The 14300-nt window shown below is 38.4% G+C and overlaps 1 protein-coding gene across 1 annotated transcript; it reads left to right on the forward strand.

Annotated features, from left to right (window-relative positions):
- Positions 1-299: 299 nt before the first annotated feature.
- LOC134369337 (histone H2A.V) lies at positions 300-10373 on the forward strand. Its single transcript, XM_063085730.1, has 4 exons — positions 300-381; positions 7002-7115; positions 9280-9409; positions 10038-10373. Exons 1-4 carry the CDS (start codon positions 379-381, stop codon positions 10097-10099), a joined length of 309 nt encoding a protein of 102 aa, XP_062941800.1. The 5' UTR covers positions 300-378; the 3' UTR covers positions 10100-10373.
- Positions 10374-14300: the final 3927 nt, after the last annotated feature.

Here is a 14300-nt window from a genome sequence, read left to right on the forward strand (position 1 = left end):
CTGGGTCTCGTCCACCAGGTCTCTGCTCTTATTGGGCCGTTCTTCTGCTCGTCAAACTCGGGCGCGCAGAGAAAGGCGGAGAGCACGTCAGTGTTGGGGCCATAGGCCCCGCCTCCTCGTGCCGTGTGCAAAAACAAACAGCCGTTAGGGAGGAGGCGTCGAGGGGCGGGGTCTGGCTAAAAGGAGGCGCGCGATTGGGCAACCGCCGGGGTTCAAACCAGCAAGGCCAGCGCGCATTGGCCGCGGCAGCGCGAGGCGGGCCCGGGGCATTGTCCGGCTCCGGTGGCGGCGGCGGTCGGTGCTGCAAGAGCTGCGGCGGCGGCGCGGCGGCAGTGGGAGGGCGCGCGGCCGAGCGGAGGCAGAGTCCGCGCCGATACCATGGTGAGGGCGGCCGGCGGGCCGGGATTGGGGCCTAGCCGGGGAACCCGGCGGCGGCGCGGAGGCCCCGGTGGCACCGCTACCTGTGGAGCCGGGAGTTCGCGGGCGCAGGGGCCGCGTCTGGCTAGCCCTTGTCGCCGCCGGGGGGCGCTAAGTCCGGGCCGCCGAGCCCTACGGGGGCGTCCTGCAGGAAAGGGCCCGTCCCGAGCAGTGCGGGTCGGTCCTGACCGTCGCCGGGGCCCACGCCGGCCGCCGAAGCGTGGACAGTGCCGGTCTCCACAGCGGTTCCCTCCGCACGAGCGGGGCACACGGGACCGCCGTCCAAGTTAGAAGGCTCCGGCGATGTCTGGTTACGTAATCTCCCGGGCAGTAAATTCGGGATTTTCTGCGAAAAGGGGCTTGTATTCGTGCCTTTTTGAACTAGAAGGAATCAACCGCACGATTTGTTCTAGGTGATTGCGTAGGTTTGAAATGAACGCCCGCTGTCTTGACTCCTTTGCAGTTTGCTTTTTTGACTATAAAACAGTACCTCCCTTTGCTCCTGCTACGGATTTTCAGTCTTAAATTATGTTTCTTTATTTCAAAATTCAGATTTAGGTAAGAAAAGTGTGGCTCTTAAAAAACAAAAGTGAATAAAACTTTAGCCCCATTTTAAAGTTGAGAGAAAGGAGAAAGTGTTAAAGGATAAGCTATGCATTGCATCAAAGATTGTGTGAAGTAATGATACTGTTACGAAATCTTATTTATGTCGGTATTCCTGCTTTAAGCATCCTGTTGTGAGACAGGTAACTCCAGCTGGAACTGGCTGCGTAAAAGTTCGGTCATTCTTCATAACCGCAGATAGTATTAGATGATTTGTCCTATGCTTGATGTAACAAGTGTGGCATTTAATATACATGGCACCTAACTGTAGAATTCTCAAATCTTAGTGCTGGAGTAGACCTTACGAAAAATTACGTCTGATCTAAGTACTTAACTATAAAGCACTTGAACAAACTGAGGCATGCATTACATCTAATCTGTAAGTTAATTTGCTCAAGCTGCTGATTTTCATGATCCTTGCTTTGTATTTAAGATGTTTTGCAGTCTTTAGTGATATGCCATATATTTGGTGTCCATTTACCAGTAGCTAAAAATATATAAGCGTTAACATAAGCTAAAAATATAGGAGGCGTTCAGTTGTCATTCTTAATTTTAAGATTTTAAACTTGAGGGGAAGTGAGCATGTGTCTGTTAAACTAATATGAAAGTATCTTGATATCCATTTTCCAAGTTTCTTTGTGTGAAATGTACTCCACCTCTCCTTCTCTTTGTATATATATGTACACACAAACTGTATATAATTTTTTAAAACCGAGAAAGAGGCTTAACGCAGGTTAATACTAACCTAGTTCTAGGCCGGCCCGTGGCTCACTTGGGAGAGTGTGTTGCTGATAACGCCAGGGCCACGGGTTCGGATCCCTATATAGGGATGGCCGGTTAGCTCACTTAGGAGAGCGTGGTGCTGACAACACCAAGTCAAGGGTTAAGATCCCCTTACTGGTCATCTTTAAAAAAAAAAAAAAATACACACACACACACACACACCTAGTTCTTATAGTAAAATATTTTAATTGCTTATATTTTATTTCTTAGTCATCAACTGTAATTAAAGTTGAGAAGATATACGTAGTTTGAGGGGATTTGGGAAAGAAATCATCCATTTATTGTACAATTTTGTATCAGATAGGTTTGATACCATTAAAGTTTGTTTTTGTTAAGTATAAGAAATGTGTTTGGAGTCTCAAATCTTGGAAATAGTCATTTAATGCATCAAGGCTTTTAAAACTTGATTATATGTCTACTTCCTCAGAAAGCAAATAGATGGTGCTGATAATACCAAGGTCCAGGGTTTGGATTCCCTTACCAGCCAGCTGCCAAAAAAAGGAAAGAAAAAGAGCAAATAGGTAAAACAGCAAATATGACAGATTTGAAACCGTTAGGATAAAATTGCTTAAGCAAAGTAGTTACTGTATAAATTGGGAAGCCTGGGGAGTTTTGCAGTTGGCAGTTAATAACTAGTTCTTATTTCCTAATCCGGTCATACAGAGACAATGATTAATAAGTTTAGACTCATGCACAAGTTGAGAGGTCAAATGTTTTATAGTAGGGTAAGTAGAGAGGAAAAGTTTTATTTGAGGAATAGGTGAGACTATCTTGTTTATGGAGCTGACCTCAGAAACCTAAAAATTATGAAATGTCTTTTTAAGGAATTATTAAAATATATAAGCCATCCTGGTAGAAATCTAGAGAGTCTCAGTTCTCTCTGGTACACTTAAATCAGACTCTCTTGCTGAATTGTTTAGTATAAGAAAGAAAATATGAGTTCTTAGACTTTTTTTCTGCTTCTAATACCTGCCAAGGCTTTACTCCCCCCCCCCCCCACGTGATTTTGGGAGATAAGCATTTAATCCACTGAGACATGCAGTTAGGAGGAGTGTACAAGGTTGGTTTTAGCCTAATTTTTTTTAAGAAAAGCATTTCAAAAGGGATATGCCTTTTCAGCGCTTACCCTCTCATTTGAAAGTATAGACCCTCAAACAGCTAGCCAATTCTATAAACTGATTCTTTTTTTTAACTAGCTTTCTTTTACAGCAAGGAATAGATTTAAATGATAAAATCAAAAAATACAAAAGGGAAAATTGGTTGCCCTCTTTTCCCCTCCCTAGAGGAAAATAACATTTCTAACTTGTCTTTCACTTTCTAGAAATATATTTGTATACACATACTTTATAATACCCCATTTTTACATGAGCAAAAGTTCATTACACTTGCACATACCTTGCCTTTTTCACATAGAAATAGGTTTTGAAGGTTGTTCTGTATCAGTTCATATATGTGCCTCATTTGTTGAAATGGCTGCATAACACTCCATTGCATTTCTATACCGTGATTTATTTAACCATTCTATTAGTGGACATAAAGATTATTTAAGAAATATTTTTCTATCGGTTGAAAATAATATTTGTTTACCCTCTTTAGTAGAAGTAAAATACTTTAAATGTGCAGTTCGGTAGCATTAAGTACAATTCACATTGTATAACCATCACTGTCATCTATCTCTGGAACTTTTTCATCTTCCCAAACTGAAACTTTACCCATTGAACATTAACTTCCCATTTTCCTGTCTCCCAGCTCCTGGCAAGAACAGTTCTACATTCTCCTGTCTCCCAGCTCCTGGCAAGAACAGTTCTACATTCTATGAATTTGACTACTCTAGGGACCTCATATGTGGAGTCATATCTTTTTTATGACTAGCCTATTTCAGTTAGCATAATGTCCTCAAAGGTTCATCCGTGTTGTAGCATGTGTCAGTATTTCCTTTTTAAAGTTGGATACTATTCTATTGTATGTATATACCTCATTTTATTTATCCATTCATCAATCAGTGGACACTTGGGTTGTACAAATATCCGTTCCCAGATTTTGCTTTCACTTTTGAGGCATATACTAAGAAGTAGAATTGCTGGGTCATATGACAATTCTGTGTTTAATTTTTTGAGGGTTTTTTGTTTTGGGTTTTTTTGGTAGCATGCTTTTTTCCCCCCTCCCAGAAGAGCTGTTCTGAATATTTCTGTGGAAATGATGTTATGTTGACATTTAAAAAAATTATTTAATTATGAAATATTTCCAGCATGCATAAAAGTTATATTGATTTGCAAGATTCTTCAATCTGAAAATTGAGAAATATGTTCAATATTTAGAAATCTCATATTTTAAACAGGAGTTTAAGGTTTGACCTCTTTTATATAAATTAATAAAAGGTCATATTTTTATATTTATGAATGAGGAAAGAGATCACCTAGATATTTTTAGCTACCTAAAGTGAAACTAGATCAAATTTTATTTCCTAAATATTTTTGAAGTTGCATTTTCAACTCTTCATCCAAAACTTTTTTTTCATGTAGGCTGGAGGCAAAGCTGGAAAGGACAGTGGGAAGGCCAAGGCTAAGGCTGTGTCTCGCTCACAGAGAGCTGGGCTACAGGTAATAAATCTACACTGTCCTAGTTCGTTATTTATTTATTTATTTATGGCAGCTGGCCAGTATGGGGATCCAAGCTCTTGACCTTGGTGTTATAACATTGCTCTAACCAACTGAGCTAACTAGCCTGCCCCATAGTGCATTATTTAATTATTTTCTTTACCTTTGCAACTTATGACCCATAGATGTTTCATTAATTACAAAAATGTATTTGTATTACTACAGACCTTTAATAGTGAGATTAATTGGTCAAGACTTAAAAAGTTAACTATCAACCAGCCAGCTGTCCCCCACCCCCAGTAAGTTTTATCTGTTGTATCCTTTTCTTCTAAACAAGAACAAGATAAAGTCTTAATGATTTTGGTAGTTTTTTCCTATTAAAATGTTTTTTCAATCCCTGTACCCGCCAACTGCAAAAAAAAATAAAATATTATTTCAAGATTATAATTATGTCTCTAATTCTTTTATAAATTGTATCATACTAAAGTGAGTATGCAGTGATTTTTCTTTTGAAGATGTTTGTTGTGGTACATTAACTTTCAGGATGAGATAGAATTTGGGGGACAATCATGAACTGTCCATTAGTCCTCTGAATATTTCCCCAATAGCCTCAGTTTTAGACTGAGTGATATACTCAAAACCACTAAATATTTTCAAACTTCTTGTATTTGAAATGTTACAACTTTAACCCACAAACTCAAGATTTCCTGGATGAGTAAGAATTATTCCCTACATACAAGAAACATTTTTAAATAAGAAAGTTGGAAGGCCAGACTGTAAGGTTTGGATTTTATCCTCTTGGCAGTGGTGACATGATCTAGGTGATACTGTGGGAGATGGAACATAGATGGAGATTATTGCAGTGGTTTAGGAATAAGACAACCCATGCTTGAACTAGAGTAGGATAAGAAGGAATAGAAAGCATGTGTGTGCAGAAAATGGGTAGAGAGGTGTAGGGTTGAGAGGAAGTCAAAGAAAGGTTCCTGTAAGGCTTACAACCTAAGGGACAAGGATTTTTTAGTAGGGACAAGTTATGAGATCAGTTTAAGTGAAATTCACCAAAACATGCATGTGAAGATGTCCAGAAATTTGAAACATGAATCTATCTTTCTAAGAGATGATAGACCTAATTATAAATTTGGATCATGTATGTAAAGTTGGTAGTTCATGCTATGGATGAGTTTCCTAAGCTAAGAGCATGAGAAAGGAACACAAGGACAATGTCCACAAGGACATTGGTGGACCATTCAGAAAAACATGTTTTTTTGAGTCTGAGAAAGAGACTAAGGAGTAGTGAGTTAATATTAGACTCTATATAGTCTCTGAAGCCTAAGAAGAAATGTTTTTGAGTTCCTGCTGTGTGCCAGACAATATACCAGTCACTAAAGCTGCAAAGGGGAATAGGCATGGATCCTGCTCTTAAGAAGCTCTTAGGAATAAATGTAAACACACACAAAACAATGCTTTTTCTCCTTAAGGATGAGATTTAGAAGTGGCTAATAGATTGGTAATTAAAGTGGCACTGCTGGCCTTCAGGGGTAAGTTCGGAAGCTAGGTTGGGGTTGGGAGAAACAGGTGGCAAGAAAGTGAGGGTTTTGGATTTGTTTTTAAATTTTGCTTTTGGAAAAGATACCTAGACTAACGATGCAGTTGTCATAGATGTGTGGAGAAATTTTAACTGAAGTTTGCAGAGGAAAGGAGCCAGTGGGAAGGAAGTAACTGGAGCTGTCAAAATAATGGGGCAGGGCTGGCCGGTTAGCTCAGTTGCTAGAGCTAGGTGTTATAACACCAAGGTCAAGGGTTCAGATCCCCATAACGACCAGCCGCCAAAAATAGTTTAGTTTAGTTTAGTTTAGTTTATTTATTTATTTATTTTAAAAGATGACCAGTAAGGGGATCTTAACCCTTGACTTGGTGTTGTCAGCACCACGCTAAGCCAGTGAGCAAACCGGCCATCCCTATATAGGATCCGAACCCGCGGCCTCGGCGCTACCAGCACCACACTCTCCCGAGTGAGCCATGGGCCGGCCTCAAAAATAGTTTTAATAATGGGGCAGTGAAAGGGTGAGGAAGGTCCATAAGAAAGTTGCTGGGGGGTAGTCAAGGGCACATACAAGTGGGGTTAGGATACTTTGGAAACAAGAAAGTACCTCTTTTCTCAGAAAGTAGAGTCACAATGAGACAATGATATTGATTTTTCTTAGTTATCAGGTGACCTCTTGAAACTGAGGAAAGAACAGAGTTGGGTCCAAGGAAGGTGGCAGAGATTCAAAGTCGCATGCGGCTATTATGTAAAGGATACAAATATGATCATTATGCCATGTTGACTGTGCAGTTGATGATGCATAGCATAGTTTCTCTTCATTTTATGAACATAATGAAACTCTCCATATCATGCAGAAGTTAAAGGTTTGGGGCTGATTACCAGGACATACACACAGGCCTTAAGAACTGTTCATTGCCAAATAGATTTGACTTCTGATATGTGTGACCACGTTTTTTATAATTCATGCTTTACTCATATTGTTCAGCCTTTGATTACACTCACTGGTGCAATGTTAGGACACTGCAGTGCTTCCCACTGAGATGTCTCTCTTTCAGTTTCCTGTGGGCCGCATCCACAGACACTTGAAGACTCGCACCACAAGCCACGGAAGGGTGGGTGCCACTGCTGCCGTGTACAGTGCTGCAATTCTGGAGTACCTCACTGCTGAGGTTTGTGGGGGCATGTCTGCTAAATATGGGAATCCAGGAGGTGTTCTAGACTAAGTGACTAAAACCTATGGAGTATATTTCAGAAAAGAATAGCAGCTTTAGATGCATCTTGTCAGCCTTTTATCCAGTGCCACTGTCAAAAAGAACTTTGGTGTACTTGTTTTTAAAGTTAAGCAAGGGACAGCAATCCATATTTTTAAATAACATGACAAAGGAGTATAAAATACTGTACCACTAGTTAAGTGAACTCTGAAGTATGTAATCAATAGGTGATATTCGTGAAACTACAGTATAACCTTTTAGTTTATGAAGATTGGAGATGGGGTAAAGATTTGTCAGTGCAGTGATATAGAAAAATCATAAATATGATATCAAAGTTAAAAAACCTAATCCTTCTGTTTCTCTGCATGATTGTTTACACAAAATGCTGTATGTTACTCCATTTGATGTTTCAGGAAGGTAAGTTAAGTGGGCAAGAGTTCTTAATTTGGGGGTCATGGACCACTGCTTTCCCCATCCCTACTCCTATGCTAAATGAATGGGAAGCCATGAAACTCCTTCAACTACATTCTGGGCCGGGGAAGTAATTTGAGTAGAAAGCAAGTCAAGTGGTAGAGACAGCCAACCTGGTGGAAACAGAAGGAAGGTTCTTACTTGGGAAAGATGTGGTTGGGAACTAGGCTGAGGAATTTAGGTTTAACCTGAATGTCAGTTGTCATTGCTGTCATTTCTTTAACCTCACCAAGTCATCTGTGTCCCACTAGAGATTTAACATTGAATCATGGGCAGTTTTGACTTTGCTATGTCATGAGCAAGGAGTTTTGTCTGGGCACTGTGGTACTAGTTGAGAACTCTCTCTTCCTTCTCAGTCTTACACCAGTTTTTACTTGTTTAGCTGCAGACTGTTTGGAAAGGTATGCGTTTTTGTTCACTAATGTTGAGCCACAGTTTTTTTTTTTTTTTTTTTTTTTTTCTAAAGATGACCAGTAACGGGATCTTAACCCTTGACTTGGTGTTGTCAGCACCACACTCACCCAGTGAGCCAACCAGCCATCCCTATATGGGATCTGAACCTGTGGCCTTAGTGTTATCAGCACCACACTCTCCCGAGTGAGCCACGGGCCAGCCTGAGCCACAGTATTCTGACTCATAATGTTTAAGTCCCATCTAACTTCCCACTTTCTTTATCCTTGGGAATATATGAGGGCACTTCAGAAAGTTCGGGGGAAAATAGAATTAAAAGATTACATGAATCTTTCCATGAACTTTATGGAAAGTTGTATATTTACAGTCAACTTATTTTCCAGATACTTTTTAGAGTTTTCGTCATTTAGTAGAGGTGAAATACTGAAATTTAAGCCAAGAGTTGAGGTCAGGGGTAATCACCTTTCAAACTTGGTTTCACATTGAAATCACTTGAGAAGCTTTCAAGCTAGCCCTCACCCTAGACCAATCAGAGTCCCTGGGGAGAATGGAGTAGGATACTGGTGGTTTTAAAAGCTCAACAGTTGTTTCTGGTGTATACCCAGGCTTATCACTGCTCTATTTAAATGAGGAGGCTCTGTGCAGTTATTGTTGTATTACTTCTATCAGAGGTTTAATAATGCCAGTATAGTTTATGGAGGCAAAAACAAAAACTGCAGTTTTACCACCAGCTGGTTGAAATTCTTCTAGTTGAAAATTCCCATTATAGATTAAAGGGCTTCTAGCTTATTGCCTATAGATTATAGGGCCCACTGACGTTAAAAACTAAATAAGAAATTAAATTACACTTTGAAACTTTCTAGTTATTAAGAAATAAATTTCGGCTATGCAAAAATAGACTATGGGTATATTAAAATATATGATTTTTTCTAAATGTTCACATTTAGGATCTTGGCTAAGTGGTAATATCCCTTGTCCTTATCTTAATTTCTTTGTATATAGAAGTAGGTTTTTGCCCAAGTTTCTATCTCTGTTTCAGAGGAGGAATATAAAAGGGATCAAATGAAGTAATGAAATAGAAATAGAAGAAAGAAAGACGTATTACCAGTTTTTTATATATTTTGTCTGTGTTGTATGTACACATTCTAGAGTGATCTTTTTAGCTGTAATTGGGAGTCTGCATTGAATCCTTAAACACTTCATCCTTCATTTGATGTGTTATCTCACGGATGCTTTATAGGTGCTGGAGCTGGCAGGTAACGCTTCCAAGGATCTCAAAGTAAAGCGTATCACTCCACGTCACTTGCAGCTTGCAATCCGTGGTGATGAAGAGTTGGATTCTCTTATCAAGGCTACCATAGCTGGGGGTGGTATGTATTATTACTTAAGCCTAGATTATTTCTGGTCTTTCTTATATGTCAGTCAGGTAAATGATTCAGTGCATTTGAATGGTTAACTAGAAAGCATGTAAATTTTAATTCTGTAAGAGTTAAATCTACTACAATTTTAGGCATCTTTTCATAATGATCTGGATAAATATTTCTTCTCCCTATAGCCGTAGATAATGCTATTTTTATTTTAGCCAGTTCTTTGTCTAAATTTTAAAATGTTTAAAATATTTCCCATACCTTTTAAACTGTTTGACGAATGATCTTAAGAAATTGCTTAACATGATACCCTTGAAAGGGCTGAAATAGTCAAAATGGGTCAGGATCATTATCTCTTCTGGATCACCCTTGGAGAACCTCATGAAAGTTGTGTTTACTCTTCTCTAAAAATGCACATAAAATCACACAATTTTACATACAGTTTTAGAAGGGTTTACAGACCCTTGGGGTGGGATAGCCCATGATATAGATACTTTAACAGGATCAGAAGGTGAAAAGGGACTTAAGTAAATTTGATTCTTTGTATAATTGCCCTTTTTGCTTGAAACACAAAAGTAACATGTAGCCAGCTAAAAAAGTTTTTAATAACTTTTTCTTTATTTCGTTGTAGGTGTGATCCCTCACATCCACAAATCTCTGATTGGAAAGAAGGGACAGCAGAAAACTGCTTAGAGGGTTGTTTTAACCAACCCTCTTCCTCCCCGTCATTGTACTGTAACTGAGACAGAAGAAATAATGGGGATATATGAAATTTTTTAAAACAGTTAAATGGAAAAGCATAGACAATTACTGTAGACATGATAAAAGAAACATTTGTACGTTCTTAGACTCGAAGTTTGATAAAAGTACCTTTTCATGTGGTGACAGTTGTGTGTTGATTGGCTAGCCTTCCTCCCATGTGTTTTATACAAAAATGGAATTGATAAACCATTTTTTACAAAATTAATTTGTCTCAAAACTATTCTGTTCATGAGGTATTGGAAATATTTTGCTCAGACTTTGAAATTTTTTAAATCTCAAATTGGTTATTCAGAATGATCTTAAACAGAAATTGAGAATATAGCTTTACCATGATTGATACCATGTTATATTGACTCTTAGATGCTCTCGATTTGTAGTATGCACCATTATTTTACATATCATTAAGAAAGAAAAACTCTGCCAGTTAAACCCATGATATGCCATCAGTTATGAGACACATCCCAGTTTCAGAGATGTTAGAATATGGAAGATGTACATATATGACTGAAATGGGTTAGTAGAATTATTTGAATTCTTTACTGAGCACTTACCATGTGCCAGGCCCTGAACTAAGTGCTTTACTGATCAAGATATTTTATTATCCCCACTTGACAGGTGTAGAGCCAACAGCTCAAAGAAATTAAATGATTTGCCAAAAAACATTCAGCTAGTAGATAAAAAATGCAGAGCTAGGATTCAAAACCTAGATCTGGCTGACTCCAGAGCCCACACCCTTCCCTGGAATTCACATAAAATTTATCAAAGGTTTCTGCTTTTGGCTTAAAATTCCAACTGTTAGTGGTCTTTTATTGATACAGGTAACATTCAGTAAATTGTACAATCTTTTAAAAATTTTTTTTTTTTGTCAGTGTCTAACTTACAAGATTTAACGTATTGGGGAATGGTCCATCAGAACGTTGTATTTTTCTGGGGGAAATCTTCATTAAAGTAGGAGGTTTTTTAGTATAACACTATCAAAACTCTTCTTTAAGAACATATTTTATTATGGAAATTTTCAAAAATACACAAAAATAAAGAGCATAGTGTAATAAAGCCCCATGTACCCTCCTCCAACTTTAATAACTGTCCTGTGGTCAGTCTTGTTTACCTATATTCTCTGCCTCATGCAGTGGATCAGATTGAATCCCATTACAGGCAAAATATTTTCATGTATGTATACTTTAGAGGCATACTGAAATATGTCACTAAAGAGGGGGCATTTTTTAGAACATAGCCATAGTACCATTGTCTAAGACAACGAAACATTTTTATTTTTAAATAGCAGTATTCAAATTTCCCTCATTGTCTCATAATTTTTTTAATAGTTGATTTGTTTGACTCAGGATACAGACAAGATCTGTATCTTGCCTTTTGTTGATATCTCTTAAGTTTCTTTTTAATCAATACGTTTCTTGGTTTTTCTTGTTAATTTTTGAAGAAACAGTTGGTTGTCCTATAGAATTGTCCCTCGGTGTGGATTTTACAGAATGCATCATAATGGTATCATTTGAAATATTTCTGTTCCCTATAATTCCTATAAACTGGCAGGGAGATCTAGAGGGCTTTTTGTTCCATTTTGTTTTTTCACAAACAATTCATAGGTGGTATTATACACTTCCTATTTTTTCATATTAGAGGACACGTAATGTCTCTCATCTTATAATGTTAAAATTGATGGTGGGTATGGATGCTGCCAGCCTACTCCATCCATTATAAAGTTCTCTATCATCTTTTCCTTTAATGGCTTTAGCCACCGTTAATATTTACCCAGATCTGGGATTCCATTAGAGGTTGCTAACATGGGGATCCAAACCTTTGACTTTAGTGTTATCAGCACCATGTTCTCACCAAGTAAGCTAACTGGCCAGCCCTGTAATTCTTTAAAGAACTTTTACTCATCAATTTACAAGGCAGGATAAAATAGAAATTTCAAATTCTGATTGAATTCTCTGGGCGCTTATTTTGAAGTTTCTGTATTGAGAGGCCTACAGTTCTCCCTGTATGAGGTGTTAATAGTAACAAAAGTGGCAATAGAAAACAAAGCAAGATAATGAACAGATCTTCCTTTGAATCACTTGAATAAGGGCATTTTTACCAGAAATTTCAAGATAATTGCTTCAGATAGCTTTCATTTTGATAGTGTAGTTATTTGACCACCTACTGTGTTGCCAGTATTGTATTTTTGTTTTGTTTTCTAAAGAAAAACTTAAAAGTAGAACAACTAGGCCCTCCCTGTATTCTTGACCTAGCTCCCACAGTTATGATCACTCTTGTTTCAACCATACCCAATCTTTTCTTCCCACTGGGTTATTTTAATGCATGTCCCAGCCATTGTATCACTTCATTTACAGTATCTTAATATGTATCTCTAAAAGACAGCTTTTCTTTTAAAAAGTTTTTTTTATAATTTAAAAAAACAGACCCAGTCTAACTACTATAACATCTAAAATTTTAAAAATATAATTCCAGACCTGTATTTTAGATAGTACAGCACAAAGGACTACAATGGCACTTTAGCAGAGGGAAGGATTTTTTTCTTAATAGAAAATAGAACTTGAACAGGGCCTTGTGGAATTGGTTGCACTTGAGAAGAGTCCAGTAGGGAAACAACATGAACAAGGTCTTGGGAACGAAGAATAGCATTTTTATGGAGAGTTATGACATATGCCCTGAAGAGTATCTCACTCTTAAGACATTTAATGAGAAATGTCACACTGGCTTTGGTACCTATGGTTGAATTTATGGCGATAGTTCTTGTTTGACATTTTATTATGAAAATTTTCAAACATGCAAAAAAGTTAAAATAGTTATAAAGTGAATAATTCTTATACCTGCCACCTAAATTCTACAGTTAACATTTTACTTGTAATCACATAATTTATCTATGAATGGCCTTTGCTGTTTTTATTCTCTATTTGTCCTTTTATTTCTTTTTAGAGAAGAGAAGGTGTTCTTAGTTCAGATGATGTCATTGTATTAGATGATTGCAAGGTTCTACTGGGATATGTGCTAAATTGAATCAAAGAATGGGCTGAAGATGCTGAATAAGGAAAGTTGCTTATCAGGTAGGCAAATCCAGTTTTAAGCAAGATTCTTGATCTGCTTAGGCGATTTGACTTGAAGTAATTTCAGAGCACTTTTTTGTGCATACTAGTAGTTTTCTGGATGCATAAGATGTTCTATTTATGTTTGGCCTTTTGGATAAACCATGTTGCTACATTGTTGGTCCAAACTCCCATCCTGAGTGAAGACAGTTGAGTCTGGGGACTTCCAAGCACTGGAAAGGATGAGAACATGAGGACGGGAGGGGTATAGTCAGTGTTCGTTTCTCAGTTTTTGTTTCTTAAGGGAGTCCCAAGTGAAGTCACCTGAAATGCATAAAACTTGAAGACCACCCCCCCACCCCATCCCTGGTAAAAATAGGCTTTTCCACAATCTACCAGTTAAAGTACAAATACATGGTATTCATTCCTATTTGGGTGAGGTCCAGTCCAGCTACTGTAACTGGTTGGACACCTGGCAGAGGGCAGAATACTGTGAAACATTTTTGAAGGGAAAAGACACTTTGCCTTGGGGACTGTATATGTACAAGAGAGATTCCAAGAGGAAATGATAAGCAGAATTATAGCCCCCATGACCTTCCTTCCCCTGGTGTTACACCTGTGAATGTGTTACATTACATCGTAGAAGGGACTTGCAGATATAATTAAAGTTTCTAAAATAGGGATATCCTGGATTATCTGGGTAGGCCCAATGTAATCACATGAACCCTTAAAAGCAGAAGGGCTGGCCAGTTAGCTCAGTTGGCTAGAGCTAGGTGTTATGACACCAAGGTCAAGGGTTCGGGTCCCTGTACCGGCCAGCCACCAAAAAAAATGAGGAAGAAGAAGTCAGATTTGAAGATATGCTTGAGATGCCACTGCTGGGGATAGAGTGGCCACATGGAAAGCAGGAGAAGAAAATGAATTCTGCCAAATAGCCAGTGAACTTGGAAGAGGACCCTGAGGAACAGATGAGACCTGGGGTCTCAGCCACCTTGATTTTTAGCCCAGCGAGACCAAGTGTAGAAACAGCCATGCCGTGCCAGACTTCTGACTTACAGATACTGCTGTTTAAAGCCACTAAGTTTGTG

The sequence above is a fragment of the Cynocephalus volans genome, chromosome 2, assembly GCF_027409185.1.
Source record: "Cynocephalus volans isolate mCynVol1 chromosome 2, mCynVol1.pri, whole genome shotgun sequence".
NCBI classification, from domain to species: Eukaryota; Metazoa; Chordata; class Mammalia; order Dermoptera; family Cynocephalidae; genus Cynocephalus; species Cynocephalus volans.